An 18541-nucleotide genomic window follows, 5' to 3' on the forward strand; every position below is an offset into this window, starting at 1 on the left:
TTGATCAACTTGCGTATTTTTAATGATGAATGTATGATTAAGATTAACCTCTTAAAGTTTATTGTATCACATTAAAATGATTCATCGGCCTGAATGTTCATGTATCAAAGGAAGAAGGATAGAGCATGTACATTGATACCATAATGAGTCCTCTTACGAAAGTGTCATATAAAGGGTCATAGGTACCTTTCTCTACTAAGTCAAGCTAGAGAGTTTTTCCATTTCTTAAAATCAAACATCAAAGTAAATACGGAGAGAAAATTAAATGTCCAACATAACATAAATCAAGTTTCTATTCTAAGTATTATTATGTTTGGAATTGAATTTGTAATAAATCGTAATTCAAGTTTCAACACTCGAGATGTGTCGAGGTATGTATTATTTAATTTATAAGTATATATTTTAATTTTTTTTATTTTATGAAAACTATTATATTTATGGTGCACAAAATCAACTAAAATACTTAATTTCCCAACATTTTTACATTTATAATACCATAAAATTTGCAGGCAAAATCATTAAAGATCTTTAAAATAAGAAGGTGAGTATAAGCCAATCTCCTTTGAATGAACTATATGTAAGCATTGGACCTTGCTTTCACTTTACACCAAAATTTATACCAATCTTAACTACAATAAAGTTGTTTAATTGGGTTGTACTTGTTTTATTATTATTATTATTATTATTATTATTATTATTAACTCAAATTTCAATGTATTCGAATAGGTTTAGGAGTTAAGTATTTCGAAACTTCAATAAATCCTGTAAATGATATGATGGGTAAAAGTATTATAGAGGTTACTGTATTAGTGATTAAATTACATTTTGCTCCCTCTATTAAGAAAATGAACGAATTAGTCTATGTAAGTTAGATTGAATAACACACTGGTCTTTTGTGTTAAACGCTTCATCCATTTATATAGTTTGTGGTTAATGGAATAGCTAAAAAATGATACGTGGTGTGTCATGTGTACCTCATACTAACGTACATGGACTAGTTTTTAACAATAGGAATTGATAGAATTGTTAATAGAATGACCAATTTGCTCTTTGATCTAACGTATAGAGATTAATTTGTCCATTTTTGAGTAAATAGGACAAAATACAATATGATTCCTAGTATAGGTGCCTCTATGGTACTTTCACCAATAAATTGAATTATGGTTAAAATTCTACTATTAGTCCTTGTACCTTCTAAAAGTTGTAGATTTAGTCCCTGTACTTTAACTTGATCAGTTTTAATCCATATACTTTTCAAATTTTGACATTTTAGTTATAACTCAAACCATAGTAGCTATATATGTTTGTTAAATTCTATTACCAGTTTTGTACTATTCATACAATTGTAGATTTAGTCTATAGTCTCCAATTAGATCATTCTAAGTCCCTACACTTTTCGAATTTTAATATTTCAGTTTCGACGCAAAACGATAATTATTAATCCATTAATTGGATTTTTAGTGAGTAATATGTAGAAATAACAAGCTGACATGACATTAACACATATGAAAATATATTCCCTTTGATGTGGACTAAAATTTTAAATTTTCAAAAGCACATACAAAGACTATTTTTTGTCTCACGCTACAGTATTACTACAGTATCTAATCTCACCACCACCACTATTTTTACACTAACCGCAACTAAACGCACCGCCTATCCAAACCCAGCCTAAATTCACAACTTTTATAAATTACAATAACTAATAGTAGAATCAAACCTTGAATTAACCTATAATTTTTTAAATTATTAATTTTATGAGTTGGACACTAGCCAGCTAGGCTTAATCTGTACCATAAGCTTCATTTGTAACACCAAAGTAGACAACAACAGCATGCCTAAAAACTTCAACCAACCTGTTTACAAATCTAAAAAATATTTAAAAATTAATTCAATATTAAAAATAAAATAATGCAAGGTTTAAAATAAAGTGGTCCAAAACTCTGTTTTTCATTATTAAATATGCAAAAAAGTTGGTATATGATTTGGTTCTAACATGCAATCCAAGTAAGGAATACAAATTTCTTTTTTTTGTCATCTAATTATTTAATTTTTTCTTTCTGATCATCAATCATTAAATTATTAACGGATAGATAATTTAGTAATTTTTAAAATTGGTATAATAATAATTTTAACTTTCTATATTTATGCATTGTAACAATTTAATCTTGATTTTTAAAAAAATTTAACCCTCAATATTTATAAATTATGCAATTTAGTCTCTTTCTCTTTTCTTTTCTTTTTTTTGCAATTTTACTTTTATTTGTAACATTAAGAGTTAATTTTAAAATTGAAAAGAAAAAAACTTAAATTACACAATGTGTAAACGTAAGGATTAGATTTTTAGAATCAAAATTAAATTGACATAATGTGTAAATGTTGAAGGTTAATGTTGCTATTATGCCAATATTAAAAGCTGTCATATTATCTTTTCGTTAACCATTTAACAGTCGGTGACCAAAAAGAAAAAAAATGGAATAGTTGGATGATCAAAAAAGAATTTTAACAATAGTTGAGTGACTACAAATGTAGTTTACCCTAAAAATTTATATTCCAAAATTAAAAAAAAAGGCCTTATTCTTGTTTTAGCCCCCAAACTATACCCGTTTTTACATTTATACCCAAACTTTTATATCCCATTGTGTTAATACTTTCGGTCCAAATGCCAAACGACATTAAAAGAAAAAAAGAAGAAAGCCAATCAGATTTAGACACCTGTCTTTCTATGTAAAAATATATTAAATATATATAAATAAAAAATAAATATATAAAAACCTCAAAAATCCAAAAAATTATTAAAAAAACAAAATTAAATATTTTTTAAGTAAAAAAAAAATCAAGATTCATCTGGATAATTGTTCATCATCAATATCTTCGACTTCTTTATGATTCCAATACCAAAAAATGGAAACCCATTAATTTATTAAATAATTAATAGTTTTAAATAAAAAATTATGGTAACCATTACCATCATAAACTCATTACTGTCGTTATCACTAACACCAAACAGCATTATTACCCCTTCAACTTGCAAACCCAAGCAAAACCAACATTGAAGGAGGAAATTTTTCGTCGTGTCGGAATTAAATTATATATTTTTATGATAGTAAAAATATAATTTTATCATTTTAACAATTTATATCTTTATAATTTTTAAATTATTAAATTAAACTTTTATCATTTTCGGGGTCAAAGTGTATTTTTATCATTACTAATTGAAAATTGTATAGACTATAAAGGGACCTAAATGAATTTTTTTTCATTTTAAGGGGACCAAGGCCCCTGCTAGCCCTTTGATTTGCCACTGTTTTCAACACAGTCAAAAAAATTCAATGTTGAACCAAATTTAATGAATCAAATTATTAAATAATTTATAATAGAATCATTATGTGTAGAATACGATATTGAGGGGTTAAATTAGTAAACATGATTAAATTAAATCAGTTATTAAAAATAGTATAGGGGCTAAATTGTTATGTGACAAAATGAGTGTAAATGATTTATGATCTTAAATGACAGTTCAACAAAGGACTTTAGGAGTAATTAAACCATTGTAAATTAATGGTAATATTTTTTTTAACAAATCTTATTATAGGTTCTACTCATATCTGCTCTTTTTGACGCAATTCTTAGAACTACCCATAGTCTTTCCCCAACCTATAAATAAGAGGATAATGCGCTTTTGCTCACTCAAACTTGCGTCCTCTTGCATTGACAATAATACTCATAGTAATCGAGCTAAAACTCAATCAGTAATTCATAGTAATATTTAAGTGAGAGTTATATTATCATTTACCACTAACCAATATTAATGTCTAAGTAAACATTTAATTAGCTAATTACTTAAATTTAATTAAACAAAACACCATGTTAATCATGTATATATAAACTAAACTTCATGTATTGGCTTCATAGTCAAGGTGTTTATCGCCCCAGGTGTGGTTTGTGTTTGAGTTGCGCCAATCGCGTTGCTGTTAAGGCTTTTTCCTCCTCTTATAATTCACCAAAAAAAAAACTATTTTCTCTTCTTCCTTATTCGGCTAAACCAAGAAGAAAGAAAATTTCTTTAAGCTTTCCACCATTGCCGATCCATGATCAAGAAAATTGGCAAGTTTTCTTCATGAATTAATGATAAATTTTTAGTTGTTAATGCCAAAACCTTAAAGCCCATTTTCTTGATCATTGAATTAGTGGAATTATGGTTCAATTTCCATTGTTTCGATTCTTGGTAACTTGAATGTTAAGAGAATAGAATACATGGCTTCAATGTGCTACAAATATAATAAAAAGTATGAAATATAAGTTTGAATTAAATTTAAATGATTTGATTAATTATGTATTGTTAAGGACTCAAATATAAAGGATAAAAACTTTGAGGTTTAATAACAAATAATGATAGTAGGAGGTCCTTGTACTATATTTATGAAGTTGATTTTAAATTCAATTGGGAAAATCAAAGGTTACATGCATTTCGGTTAATAGGGACTAAAATGAATAAAATGTATTTATGTTTAATTATTGTTACCATGTGAATTTGATTAAGAAAATGATATTGTTTTGAAACCACATTATCGAATGTATCGAAAGACGACGTTGGAACGTCCAAGTTGAAGGAAAAAGAAAAGGCGAACGTTGAATAGCTATTGCGATTTGTGCTTTCATAATTCAATTTGAATTTGCTTTCGTAGATTAATTGGTCGTAATAATCTAATATGAATAAACATCTAAGGTAATTGTATCTTTCCCCTATAAACTTAGAAAGATGGATCCAATGTGATGATAGAATATGTGATAAATATTTGAAGTTGTATTTGATATGTATACAAAAATTGATACATTGATATTATGATGACATGTGTTACAATGGTGATTATGATGCTAATGCCTCGTTAAAAGAGGTTAGACGTAGTCTAGGTATAATTGGCATGTCATAGGGTCCCCGGTACAGTGATTTACTAGCTCAATTCCTTGAGAGTCATGAGTAAATACTAAAAGTCATTGTTGTTGGGCAACTTGGGATGACAGAATAAAATAGTCCGAACAAATACTAAAAGTCATTGTTGCCAGACAACCATGGATGGTAGAATAAATCAATCTCAAATTTCCAGAGAGTCATGGGCTTACTCATTATATAAATCTGAGTATCAGTTCTAATGTCTATTATCAGATAATACGGGTCAAAATGAGTAAGCATTGAAATTGACACTGAAACATGAAATGATCAAGAAAGTTAAAAAATGATGTGATGAGTTAAAGTAGTATACATTAATGTAATTGATATTTTCATATGTAATTGCTTTAGTTTATCTTTAATGCATTGTCTTTGAATTATATTAGCACCACTGAGTATTCAATACTCATTGTACAGTAATGTTTATTTCTGTACACAGGTCTCAGACAACGATTTCTGTAGATTGAAAGTGTTTAAACACCCAATCTTAACAACCCAACTCGAGAATCATTTTGCTACCTCTTTTGTATGTATATACATGTTTGTGTTGAAATGGTATGTTGTAACACCCCACACCTGGCCTAGACGTTATGATCGAATCTTGAGGAATTACATCAGCTCATTTTAGAACTCTAAATTTTAAACTAGCTACGTGTATATTTTGAAAATAACAATTTAATAAAACTCTTACAAGTTTTTAATAAATACGTGTATGACTTATTTATTTTATAGAAAAACACTTAATTTGTTACTTAGTTTTGCAGCGGAAATTTAGGATTTTTTAATTTGAAAACTATGATTTCAATATGTGAAAACATATAATTCGCAGACTATCAAAAACAAAAATCTAGTAAAAAATCCAAAAATTGAAGAATAAAGTCCAAAACATTTATACAGTCCTAAAAATCCAAAATTAAGTTTAAATTTATATATCATCTTTTTATTTAGCTAAAATCCAACCCGAGCTCCCGCACGCCACCTACTCCTAAGTTTGTTGATTACTTGAGAAGACAAATTATTGGATGAGCTATAAAGCTCAGCGTGCAACTTAGCTTATAAATCAAACAAACAACAAAAAATCATACGCAGATTAATATAGGTGACATGGCATATTAAGCATCGCAACACAACAGACAGTTTAGGTACAAATGGCATGGCATATTAAGTGATACAACAATACCTGACAAATCATATACAGATCCTACCCTCATCCACAAAACACTGTCTCTGTCCTACCTAACACACCAAATACGGTAATTAATATCCATCCAACCCCACACACCAAATGAGTGATTGTATGTCACTATACAGAAATATGCAATCAAACTGCCAGATATAGTGCTGAAAACCTCTAGAATCAGATATATTTAGTGTTTAATTGCCAAAAATATAGATCTGAGTCTTCCAGAACTTCCTCCATCACATTATCATATCCCACCCCTAATGCACATGAAACAACATAGCATATATTCATATGTATTCAAAATAATAATGCTCGTATATACTTAATTAATAAAAAAAATGCTAACGGTGCTCACAGATTTACATATCAGAAACAAATTTTATAAAGCAAACAAACCTCCAGGATTTATGCAATCACAACAGAACAACAATTTTCATTTATCAGACAACATGCATATCACTTAATAGAACCTATAAGATCACTAACCTCGAAACGCACTTCAAAACATGACCCTAATTAAATTTATTCAAATTGGGCCCACACGCCCGTACGGCCTACACGGCCTAGCAAATGGCCAAGCACACAGCTGTGTGGTGTCGACAGTAAGATTTTCGGCTTCACGCTATTCAGTGATTTTTCAGGATTAGAGTTACACACCTAATTGAAACACAATGTCGACACTATAATAACCCTTCTAGCTCCTACATTCAACATCCAACTAAACTAATTAGCAATAATACACCAAAACTGAAACATTCATTCGGCCCCTTACTCAGTTAGAGTATTCTGCCAAAAAACCATTAAAGCATTCAACCAAGACAAATAAAATCAGTAATAACCAAGGTAGTCGACCACTTACCTAAAGAAAGAAAAAAATTTCTACGATCCCTCAATTCGTCAGAGGGTTAATCGCCACTAGATCTTCACCTAATTAGAAATAATGAAATAATCGATCATTACACAACCAAAAGATCAACCTACACATTCACCTACCTCCTTTTTGAAACTAATTAAGAACAAAAATAAAGATCACCCCTATGAAGAGTAAACAAGGCACTTAAAAAGAGATGAAGACACAACAATAAAATACCCAAGTCTCACACAGCCAGAGACAAGCAATTAGCAAATGATGGCACAAAGAAAAACGAGTCTAAACGTTACACTAACAACAAGAAGGACGGTAATGGAAAAAACCAGATGAGGGAACACCATGGTGGAGAAAGATAGTTTTCAGAAACTGAATTGAGAAAATTTGAAAAAAAAAAGAAAAGAAAAATTAGCAGCAACAAGAAATTGACATGAAAACAAAAATGGGAAAAGATGGGAAGTGGACTCAAACCAATAGGTTTATTCTTGCTAACAATTACTCAGAAATTAAAGATAAGCCAAATGTTCAAGTCAGGGGTTGGGAGAAAAATAGCAAAAATTCAAAGGAAATGACTCTAACTCAGAACCTTACACACAAAACCAGAACACTTAACCATAACAAATTACTTGACATAATTTAACAATTCAAAATTAAGAAATTTGAGGCGTTACACATGTACCTAAGTTGTTCTGATATTTTTAAGTTAACATTTTGATATTTTTAATACTTAGCATATAAACTTTATTGAGATGAATTTTGTTCCTTGATTAGTAGATAATTATACTAGGTTATATGTGTTTGAATATGTGAATTAGTTGGGTAGATAATGATGCATCGATTATTATGATTCGATGATGTTTGATTGTGTTTGTATGAGATAAATTGATGATTTTACATTGAGATAAGGTTTAAGTATGTTTACCGTATATTTTGGTATGGTTTGAACACTTGAAAATGTACATTTAGGGTCAATTTGCCATTGAGTCTCGAAACAGCAGGAACGTGTCTCAAGATCATAAGAACAAAATTTACCTTATTGTTTATGTATATGTTTAATGTCTCGAGACATTGTCAAAATAGTCTCGAAACAATTCCCTTTAGGTCTCAAGACAATGTGGCTTTTGTCTTAAGACAAGAGAACATCGAAGCTAATTAGGTTTGGCCCTGTTCGAGGTCTTGAGACAAAAAGAACACTTGCCTCAAAACATCAGAGCCAAAATAAGAAAACAGCGAGGTTGGTCTCGAGACCGAGTCTTGAGACATAAGGTACCTTACCTCAAGACGCCACATCTAGCATCTCGAGACATGTTGATATCAAAACAAAAAATCTCAAAAGTAAAAGAAGGTACGTCTCAAGATATAAAGTTTTTTATCTTGAGACATAACACTGAAATGTGATAGAGTTTGGATTCAAGTCCTAACTCTCAAATTAACTTAACATAGACCCGTAACTTAATAAATTAGATTCTTAACCATTAAGATGGATGTGTATGATATGTTGGATGAACAAATGGATTGATATGATAAATGTTCTTTGAATGATGTAAATTAGTAAGCTAATTTGAATTACTTCAGCAACATAATCTGCCATTAGATTTTCGGATCCAGCGATCAAGTCGGGTGTGGGGTGTTGTTACATTGGACTTGACAATCTAGGTTCTAGTTTTAGAGAAATGACTGAAATATGAGTATAAAATTTTGCCCAAACTCATCTATATTTGTAAATAACTAGTTCAAACCCATTTTAGGTCGGCCATATTATTTTTTTTAAAATTTATATTTGTATTATTTTTAATTTAATATTTAATAATTTTATATATTTTTATTTATTAAAATTATATATATAATCATCTTAATATTTTTTAATGTTTACATTATGTAGTATTATATATAATACTACAATAGATTTAACTTTTATGTGCTATAAATTACATAATATAAAATATTACATACTTTTAAAAAAAGTAGTTTATGCTGGATTCAAGCCTTGAATGTTCAAACTTGAGTCCGACTTATATTCTAAATTAGCCTAATATTTACCAGAGTTCATTTTTCAAGCTTAATATTTTTTTTAAACACTCCCAAATTTAACGTGAACCTTTAAATTTGGGTGTATAACGCGGCCATCAACATGTCTAAATTTAACAGACAATATGTCAATATGCCAAATATATATAAATTAAATAATTTGTTTTTTATTTGTCATTTAAAAATTTATTTATCATAAACCCAAACATGTGTCTAACTCTGATTCGATTTCCAAGGTTTTTAATGCCATTTGGCATTTGGAGTGGAAATATTAACCGAAATAAAGTTGAGGTATTAATACGGGAGAAAAATAATTAAATGTAAAATTTAGGGGCTAAAACATAAATAAAACCATAAAAATCACCCTCTCCTGCCATCAATACTCCAAATATTCTTAGCCCAGAGGATTGCCAATCTCAATCTCTCTGCCCCCCCCCCCCCTCCCTCTCTCTCTCTCTCTCTCTCTCTCTCTCTCTCTCTCTCTCTCTCACACACACCATATATTCTCTCTCTTCTCTTTTTTTTTTTTATCAAATTCCATTTCTTTTGATTTAATTAAGAGGAGTGGAATAACCAAAGAAGAGGAGGAGAAAAGAGAGAAAAAGGATTTTTTTTTTTAAAGAAAATGAACTATAAGACCTCCTCTTCTGTTTCCATTATCATCATTTCTCATCTCAGATCTTAATTTCCTTCCCATTTTCTCATCTGGGTCATTTCCTATATGGTAAATTTTGATCTTCTTCATGCTCTTTGGTCTTTTTGTTTTGATCCACATAATTTGGTCTCAATTTTTAAGTTTTTTTTTTCCTTTTTGATTGGCAGGAATTCTGGGTTGTCTTCTGATTAGGGTATAAAGTTTTTTTTCAGATGATCCTATATTGGATTTGACAGATCCCCATTTTTCCTTTGGTAGGATTCTATCTGTTCATAATAAAAAGGTATGTGTTTACCTTTTAATTTTAGTGTTTAATTGTTGTTATCGTTATGCATAAACGTGGATCCTATTTTAGCTGCTGATGATAATTTGGATAATTCAGGATGATGTGAAAGAGTTACTTTTATTGAATTGGTATCGGAATTCTGATTGAATTTGAGAAATTTAATCTTTGAATCCAATTGTGGGAAACATTATTTTGAGAAAAACAAAGTTTAGAATTTGTGTTTTTGGGGATTGAAATTGGTGGTTTAATGATGGTGATTTTAGATAAAGATGGAATCTGATCTTGGTAAACTCTTCATTGGTGGGATATCGTGGGACACCGATGAGGAACGTCTTAAGGAGTATTTCGGAAAGTACGGGGAAGTGGTGGAGGCAATGATCATGAGAGATCGTGTCACTGGCCGTGCCCGTGGCTTTGGTTTCGTTGTCTTTGCCGATTCTGCTGTTGCTGAGAGGGTAATTATGGATAAGCATATGATCGATGGTCGCAAGGTGAGAGCCTCGATTATAATTATCCTTTTTAAAATCGAGATGCAATTATTTGATTCAAGTTTTTGACTGCCCCATTTTTCAGGTTGAGGCAAAGAAGGCTGTTCCTAGGGATGATCAAATTGTTCTAAACCGGAACGTGGTTGGTGTCACTGGATCTACCGGTATTGGACGAACGAAAAAGATTTTTGTTGGAGGTTTGGCATCTACCGTCACCGAGGTTGACTTTAAGAACTACTTTGATCAATTTGGTAAAATTACTGATGTTGTGGTGATGTATGATCATAATACACAAAGGCCGAGAGGGTTTGGCTTCATCACCTATGATTCGGAAGAAGCAGTAGACAAAGTCCTACATAAAACATTTCACGAACTCAATGGGAAATTGGTTGAGGTCAAGAGAGCAGTTCCTAAAGAACTATCTCCAGGTGCTACCAACCGCAATGTTATTGGATATAATTATGGTTTAAATAGGGCTTCCAACTTCCTCAATAGTTATGCGCAGGGATTTAATCTAAATCCCATCGGAGGCATTGGAGTTAGGATGGATGGTAGGTTTAATCCTCTCGCTAGTAGGCAAAATGGGTTTTCTCCATTTAGTACCACTGGGTACGGAATGGGCATGAATATGGAACCAGGAATGAGCCCGAACTATGGTGGGAATTCTAACTTTGGTAACAGTCTTGGATATGGACAGATAATTAGTCCGTATTACGGTGGGAATTCAAACAGGTATAATACTCCAATTGGTTATGGTGTCGGAAGTGGAAGAAACGATTCTGTTTTGAGCCCTGCTACTCGGAATGTTTGGGGAAATGTAGGCCTTAGCAATGCTACAAATGCTTCCAGTCCTGCTAGTTTCTTAGGGTCTGGAAATGGTAGTTTCGGTTCTTTAGGAAATAGTGGGGCAAATTGGAGACCTTCTCTTCCCGCTCGAAGCGGAGGGAACGCTTCTGGTTATACCGGTGGGAGTGCCGATGACAACTACAGTTTTGGAGGGGGAGGATATGGAAGAAACATTGGCATTGTTGCAGCACCACCATCATCATTTGCTGGGTCAACTGGTAATATTGAAGGTTCCTATGGGGATCTTTACCGTAATGCTTCAGTTTATGGTGACTCAACTTGGAAGTTTGCATCACCTGACTTGGATGGTTCTAGCTCGTTCGGTTATGGACTTGGGAATACATCCGCAGATGTTACTACAAGACCCTCTGAGGATTATGTTGGAAGTTACAATGTCTCAAGTAGACAGTCCAATAGAGGTAAACATGCTTGTTTTGCCTATTTAACAATTGTTATCGGATAACCCCTATATGAACACCGAAAATTCAGTATTATTAATAATGTCATAAGACCGAATGTTGAGGCTTGAGAGGTGAATCCCGGCTTTTGCAGCATTCATTAATTCATCTATTTATTTGTTTCATCTTTCAGGAATTGCTGCCTAGGAGATCCGGTATTCGGATATCAGATACTATAATGTAGGGTGAATGGATTTGCACAAATTCGATATGACTCGTTACTATGTTGGCTTACACGGAAATTGATCTTATGGCACTAACCACGGTTAATGGTTTGAAATATACACATTCAGAGTGAGCGGTTTCAAGCGATTTTCAACAAGGTTTGAGATTTGAATTTTTTTTCTTTTTACTTTATTTAAAATAGTGAAAAAACAGAATTTAGGTTCCTTTCTTGGCATTTGAGTGAGGTTTACAATCAGAATGCGGGATATATATACTCCGGAAGATCGGTTCGAACGCGTGCCAATCATGGTACATTGAACAATAGGGTATTAATTATTTTTCCCTTTTTTTTTCTTTTCAAAATTTTCAACTGCTGTAATGCCTGGCTAAGCTGCTGGTTCTTGTCCTTATATTCTTCGTATTATCCGGGATTGTTTTTTCTCTCCGATTTTAAGGAGTTTCGATTTGATTCGATTTGCTAGTGTGAAACATTAGAGAAAACATCCATATAAAAAGAATCCCAATCAAATAAGTTACAAGAATTTCTCCATCTTTTTGCCTTTGCATTTGCTTTTGCTTTTGCTATTGCTGCTCATCTCTCATCTCTCATCGACATGCTGTTTTTCTATGGTTATGATATATCGATACAATCGGAATCCGGACTGTACTGCATCATTAATTGCCATTGGTGTGTTATTCATAGGTTTCCATTTTTGTGGCCATATTAAACTCTTATCCTTACTTTTTTCCATAGAAAACTGGAATTTTTCTTGCTGGGGTTTTCAAATCACTTTCATTTATTTATTTAATAGTGGCATCCAAAAATGGATACTACCATGATTGTGGTCCTCTCTTAACTTTATGTGAATTTTTATTTTATGATAATGAGATGAGCTTTTTGATATGTGGATTTAGTAGGTTTCCACTATCCAATTCACTTTATGTAAGTTTTCTATTTTCTCTTTTGGGCTACTTTTGGTATAAAAAAAATTTGGGATGATTATGATAAAAAGATTGTAGATGTTGAGATTCGAATTTCAAATCCGTCCCTAGGTTAAATATTATTTTTTAATTAATTAGGTTAAATTATATGTTATGTGGGTTTTCATTTTACAAGTTGCTACAATAATAATAATGATGTTAGAAGGGAATAAGAATAAGGTCAAATTGCATTGTTAGACCCTATACTTTGGGGGATATATTCGGCTTTTGAAATTTTAGTTTTTAATTTTTACGAATTTCAAAAAACGTGAACTATAGTTGTTGAATCTATTAGTTGGGATTTTTTTGGTGCATATGATAATATTTTGAAAACAATGGACTAAAATTTTAAAAGAATTAAGAATTAAAAATTACCAAATTATAGGATTACGAATAGTATAGGTACTAATAGCATAATTTAACCTAAAAATAATGACTTGAGGTCGAAGTAATTGGATTTTGAGTCCATTAAAAAAAATTTTCCTAAGTGAACACAGGTTTAAGATGATAAAATTTTGTGGGGACAAAGGTTATAATGTCATTTTGGTTTAGGCAGAATCTCTTTTTTATTTATTTATTTTGTGCCCCCCAAAATTGAATTTTGTTTTTTGTTGGTCCCTCTACTTTTGTTCACAAATGTTTGTCTAAAAAAGAAAAAAGTGCAGGTGGTTCATTCATGAATGACCATACATGGATGATTGACTTCAACTTTAATAATTTGTTTCACTGTTAGAAAGTTACCTCCTTAAAATATATATATATATATATATCGTAAAGACAGTTTCACGTGGTGTGTCACGCGTATCTTATTTTGATATATAAGGACTAATTTTATAATAGTAGAGATGGATGTAATTTTTAACAGAATGACTAGTATGCTCTCTTGATTTAACGTACAGTGACTAATTTGCCAATTTCTATGGTACTTTTAGTAAAAGAATTTCTATGATATTTTTACCTTACTTCGATTTCGATAAATTGCAGATTTTTCTTATCTTTTGGTAATTTAAACTTTTATTAAAGTATATTATAATTTTTTTATATTATTTGTAAATTTAAAATTTAATCCATCTACGTTTATTTATAAAATTTTAATCTTTTTACCTTTTAGTTCAAATGTTAAATTTGTTAATATAATATTTTAAAATAAAAAAAACTCGCTTGATAGTTATTTTATAAAAAATATTATAATACACTAGAATTTAATAAAATAATTTTAATATTATTTAAAATTAAATTTCAATTTTAAAATTTTAAAAAATAAAAATACTAAATTCTTAAATTCTAAATGAATTTACAAAGAATACATATTTTAATTTTTTTTAATCGATTAATTTTTACTAAAAAAAAACCTGGGAATTGGGTTCTGTTTTTCCAAAGAAAATGACATTTACCGGGGGGAATCCAAAACTAGGTTTGAAAATAACTGTACGGCTCTGATTGCACCGCAAATTTCACTTATTGTCCGGTTTGCACATCACTCGAGAAATGTACCACCACTACTACATGCTCCAATTTATACAAGTTGCTTATAAGTAATATCTAGAGCTTATCCCGGGTTTGAGTCGAGTTTATACAAGGTATCTAAATTAATTTTTAAGTTTAAGTTTCAATTTAAGAAATGTAGATTTGGTTTATTTAGTTATTTTAGATTAATTTTTATTATACACTAAAAACGTTAAAATAAAATACCGTCTCTTGATATTAGGTATCTTCGTGAACAATATTATGTTAAAAATGAATTTCATTGAAATTAAGGGTTAGTTCTTCATTATTATTATGATTGAAAAGTATTTTTTTAAAAAAATGTTTCAGAAAAGTACAACTTATTAATTCTTAGTATTATTCACTATTGTTAAAAATTACTATTAAGGTTAAAATATCCGTTTTAAACATGATAATAGAAAGTAAAAAATTTAAGTTATACGATAATTAAATAATCTAATATAATGATACATGAAATATTTAAATAAGGTAATATTAGCTGGAAAATCACTTTTTAATCGCACATTTGACTCCAAAAGTCAAATGTTCTTTATTAGCTTGATAATGTATTTCAACGGTAATAGAGAATACACCCTAACTTGAAAGGTTGGTAGAATTCTTAGGTTGTTTCGGATGTCTTAAGAGTATGGTTTAAAATACTAGTGCTTCTCCTCCTTAATAAACAAAAAGTATAGGAGCACGTTTGCCAACTTCTCTCAATCTCACTACTCGTTAGTTTAACATGTTCATTCTCATTTTCTCATTACAACCGTCTTTTAATAACTTTCATTAAACGTTTCATTTGAGACTGTTTGATCTTTTGACAAACTCAAGTTCTTTAAAATTCTTTCTGCAACTTTCTTTCTATAATTACAACAACCGTAACTCTCGCATCTCTCAACCCTTTATTGTCTCTATCACCCACGCTTGTCATCGCACTTGTTTTCTAAGATCTGCTTCAATATTCTTCGCCTGTCTATCCTTGTTGTGGAAATTGAAGTGAAATGTCCGAATATGTGTCGAATACAAATACTTTGGAAGAATCACCAAGTGGGACCAAACATAACAAGAATATGATTAGTCATAATTAGAAAATATAGGATTTGCCATTATAAGAAGGAAAGGTTCATATATATATATTTATATATAAACTAAGAGCAGTTGCAGTGAAATAAAGGTAGTAACAGTGAGTCATAATGTCATGATTTTTTGCCATAAAGGAAAACAACACATTACAAGTCACCATCCTAAAAATCTAAAGTCACCTATGTGTCTTCCTTTTCTCAAAAGATGAAGATATAAGGTTTAAAAGAAAGCCCTACTTCCATAAAACACTCGATTACCGGAATTTTTCGATGCCGGTGTTTTCTGATCGGTTGTAGTACTCGAATTCGAATTCTCCGATTTGGTCGGTCCGCTATCGATGTCCAAAGGCAATTTCATCTTAGCTAAAGACTCGGTAAATTGTTGCATGCTTTTCATGTACATATCCACTATGTCTTGTTGTACAACCTTCATTTCAGGCTCGATATTGACGGAAACAACCGGTTTCGCCCCGGATAAATTGCTGTCACCGTCACCCACATCGACGGTTTTCTCTTTCGAAGCGCCATCGGAAGACTCGGAGCTCGAAAGGGAAACCCCATTGGTGGAAACACTACTTGGGGGAGAATCAAGCTTAGGGACTTGGATTGAATCCAATACATTGACACCCATTTCCGAATTCTCGGAATCCAAATTCGAACACGAGATCCCAAAGTACTCCGACACCATCATTTGGTTCTCGTTAACGATTTTCGGATCCGGGAACTCGATCTTTTCGAGCTCGTTCGTTTCTGAATCCTTAACGGTTTCATCAACAACAACATTAGGGATAGTCATTACATCGGGAGATGATCCGATATACTCGAGCGACAATTGAACGAAACCAGCCGGCGAATGAAACAAATCGGTCGAAGAAAGAGAGAACTCTTTCTCCAATTTCCCATTCTTGACTATTACTTCAGACAATGGTACCAATGCAAACCCCAATAACTGATCTTCAAGATAATTCTTCACTCTACTCATCATGAATATCTCGATTTTAAGACACGAATCGATGTTCCCAACATCGAGACGGAGGTTGTCGTTGAACACCGGATTCCTTCCACCACCATTGATGATCTTGGTGGAAACAGTGGTTTGAGGATCAGTGGTGAGACAAAGCTTAGCATACACATCTTGTTTGTGATAAATGCAGATATTATTAATGTCCCTTGCTTGATGAACATAAACTTCAAGAACACCTAGGATGTTGTCGTCTTTCTTGGACAAAACAGCTTCTTTTGTGTTGGATTTTTGTTTCTCACCAGATTCAGCTATAACCGTGTTCTTCAATGGCGACACAACTGATTGTGGGGAATCCATAGTCAAATGAAACCTGTCAAAAAACAAAAGAAAAAAAAAGTTCCCCAGATCAGTTCTAAGAGGAGAAACAATTCCCAAATCAAAAACCCTAAATTCTTCAATCAAAACACTAGGATATGAAACTTTCAAATTGAAGCCTAATTATTAACCTTTATCTAACCAAGAACACCAACCAAAAACTCAAAAGATTTGCCTTTTAAAACCAAAAAAGAAAAACCCAGAATTTAAAACTATCTAAAGAAGACCCAACATTTATATTATATTATATAGTTGAAATTTTTGAAGTTCGAGGGACTTGGCAAAGACCCATCAACAGTTAAAGCTCAGATTCCAATAAAGCAACCAACTTTTTTATCCAAGGAAGAGTAAAAACAAGAAAAAGAAAATCCCAATGAAAATTCCCAAATTTCCTCTTAACTTAAAGCAATTCCAAAGCAATATTAAATAATAATAATAACAACATGTACTGTATATTCACCTTGGGGCTCCGGCTCTAATGTCTATGTGACTTTAAAGTCAAACAAACTTTAAAAAAAAAACACAAACCCAGTTCCAAAATCGAGGTCCTTTTTTTGGGGTTTTCTTTGTAAAGAACTGAGCTTTTTTTTCTTCCTTTTTGGTAGTTTCTAACAAGAAGCACTGTATTCTATATAATACCAAAAAAAAAAAAGGAATACAAAAGAATAAAATCTCTTACAAATAAAAAAACCAGTAGATTCTCAGTTCTGAGAGGCGTGTATGGAAGCTTGTCGGAAAGAGAGTGTGTGTGCTGTTGGAGCTGTTGGGTCAGTGGTAATGTTTTATGGATATTTTAATTTTTTTTTCCTTATCTAAAGCTTAATGATTACAATGACATGGGAAATTTTATATTTATATAGATTTTTATTTTATTATATAGCATTTTTTTTCCCTTTATATTGCTATTTTACCAAACTGTTCATTGTCAGAGACATGTTCATTTGGATGTGTGGTTCCTGTACATTATTAACTATGCAATAATTATAGAATCAAAATACTGTCTTTTTAAAGTTTTTTTTTCTTTTATCTTTAACTAAGATTATTTTCGAATGTACGGTGTGTTTATATTTGATAAGATTAAAAATAACAGTGATGATAAAATTGTTTACTGTACTTATAAAATAAAATTTTCTAATATCAATTACTCGGGCATATTAAATTATAAATTCAACAATTTTTTAGACATATTTTGATTTTTTTACTTAAATATTATAAAATATTAATTTTTTAATAAATTCTTTAAAGTGAAATCGATATTTATGGATACTTAGTTGAGCTTATTAAATATCAAATCACTATAAAATTTGTCGATTGAGTTTTAACTTGATTAACATGAGTATTGTTAATGTAGAAGGATGTGAGTTCGAATCCGTTGAAACGCATTATCTCCTATTTATGGGTCGGCGAAGGAATACGGATGAGATTGATTAAAAAAAATTCTCTATAAAATTTTGTATTTTATTTGTTGCACAATAAGAATTGTAAAGGACAATCCACATATTCATAAGATCTTGACTCTTATAAGTGTTGAGTCTAACTAGTGATCTTAGAGGGTTACATTCAGTATTTTAATAATCGGATCGATGGTTAAATAGGTTAGACCACCAATTTCTGACTCAACTGATTTTAACCTCCAGACCAATAATAATAAATAAAAATTCATAAAAATCTAAAAATAAAAAATTATTAAATCAGTTTAACCTATTCAACTATTAATTTTGTC

At 31.0% G+C, this 18541-nt stretch overlaps 2 protein-coding genes across 5 annotated transcripts; one reads left to right on the forward strand and one right to left on the reverse strand.

The window, feature by feature from the left end:
• Positions 1–9408: 9408 nt before the first annotated feature.
• Positions 9409–12478, forward strand: LOC107932764 (heterogeneous nuclear ribonucleoprotein 1). 2 transcript variants are annotated; one of them, XM_041110687.1, is made up of 5 exons: positions 9409–9754; positions 9853–9968; positions 10068–10462; positions 10545–11724; positions 11897–12478. In XM_041110687.1, exons 3-5 carry the CDS (start codon positions 10241–10243, stop codon positions 11908–11910), a joined length of 1416 nt encoding a protein of 471 aa, XP_040966621.1. In that variant the 5' UTR covers positions 9409–9754; positions 9853–9968; positions 10068–10240; the 3' UTR covers positions 11911–12478. The 2 variants fall into 2 exon arrangements, with proteins under 2 accessions (XP_040966621.1, XP_016720349.2); XM_016864860.2 differs by having other exon boundaries at positions 9412–9754; positions 10235–10462.
• A 3003-nt stretch (positions 12479–15481) lies between these two features.
• On the reverse strand, positions 15482–17767 carry LOC107932787 (uncharacterized). 3 transcript variants are annotated; one of them, XM_016864882.2, is made up of 2 exons: positions 17498–17767; positions 15482–16813 (listed from the first exon to the last, which is right to left on the reverse strand). In XM_016864882.2, the coding sequence occupies exon 2, from the start codon at positions 16798–16800 to the stop codon at positions 15700–15702; it is 1101 nt and encodes a 366-aa protein (XP_016720371.2). In that variant the 5' UTR covers positions 16801–16813; positions 17498–17767; the 3' UTR covers positions 15482–15699. The 3 variants fall into 3 exon arrangements, with proteins under 3 accessions (XP_016720371.2, XP_016720372.2, XP_016720373.2); XM_016864883.2 differs by having other exon boundaries at positions 17279–17639; XM_016864884.2 differs by lacking the exon at positions 17498–17767 and adding an exon at positions 16950–17224.
• Positions 17768–18541: the final 774 nt, after the last annotated feature.

Source organism: Gossypium hirsutum, chromosome A04, assembly GCF_007990345.1.
Source record: "Gossypium hirsutum isolate 1008001.06 chromosome A04, Gossypium_hirsutum_v2.1, whole genome shotgun sequence".
Lineage (NCBI taxonomy): Eukaryota > Viridiplantae > Streptophyta > Magnoliopsida > Malvales > Malvaceae > Gossypium > Gossypium hirsutum.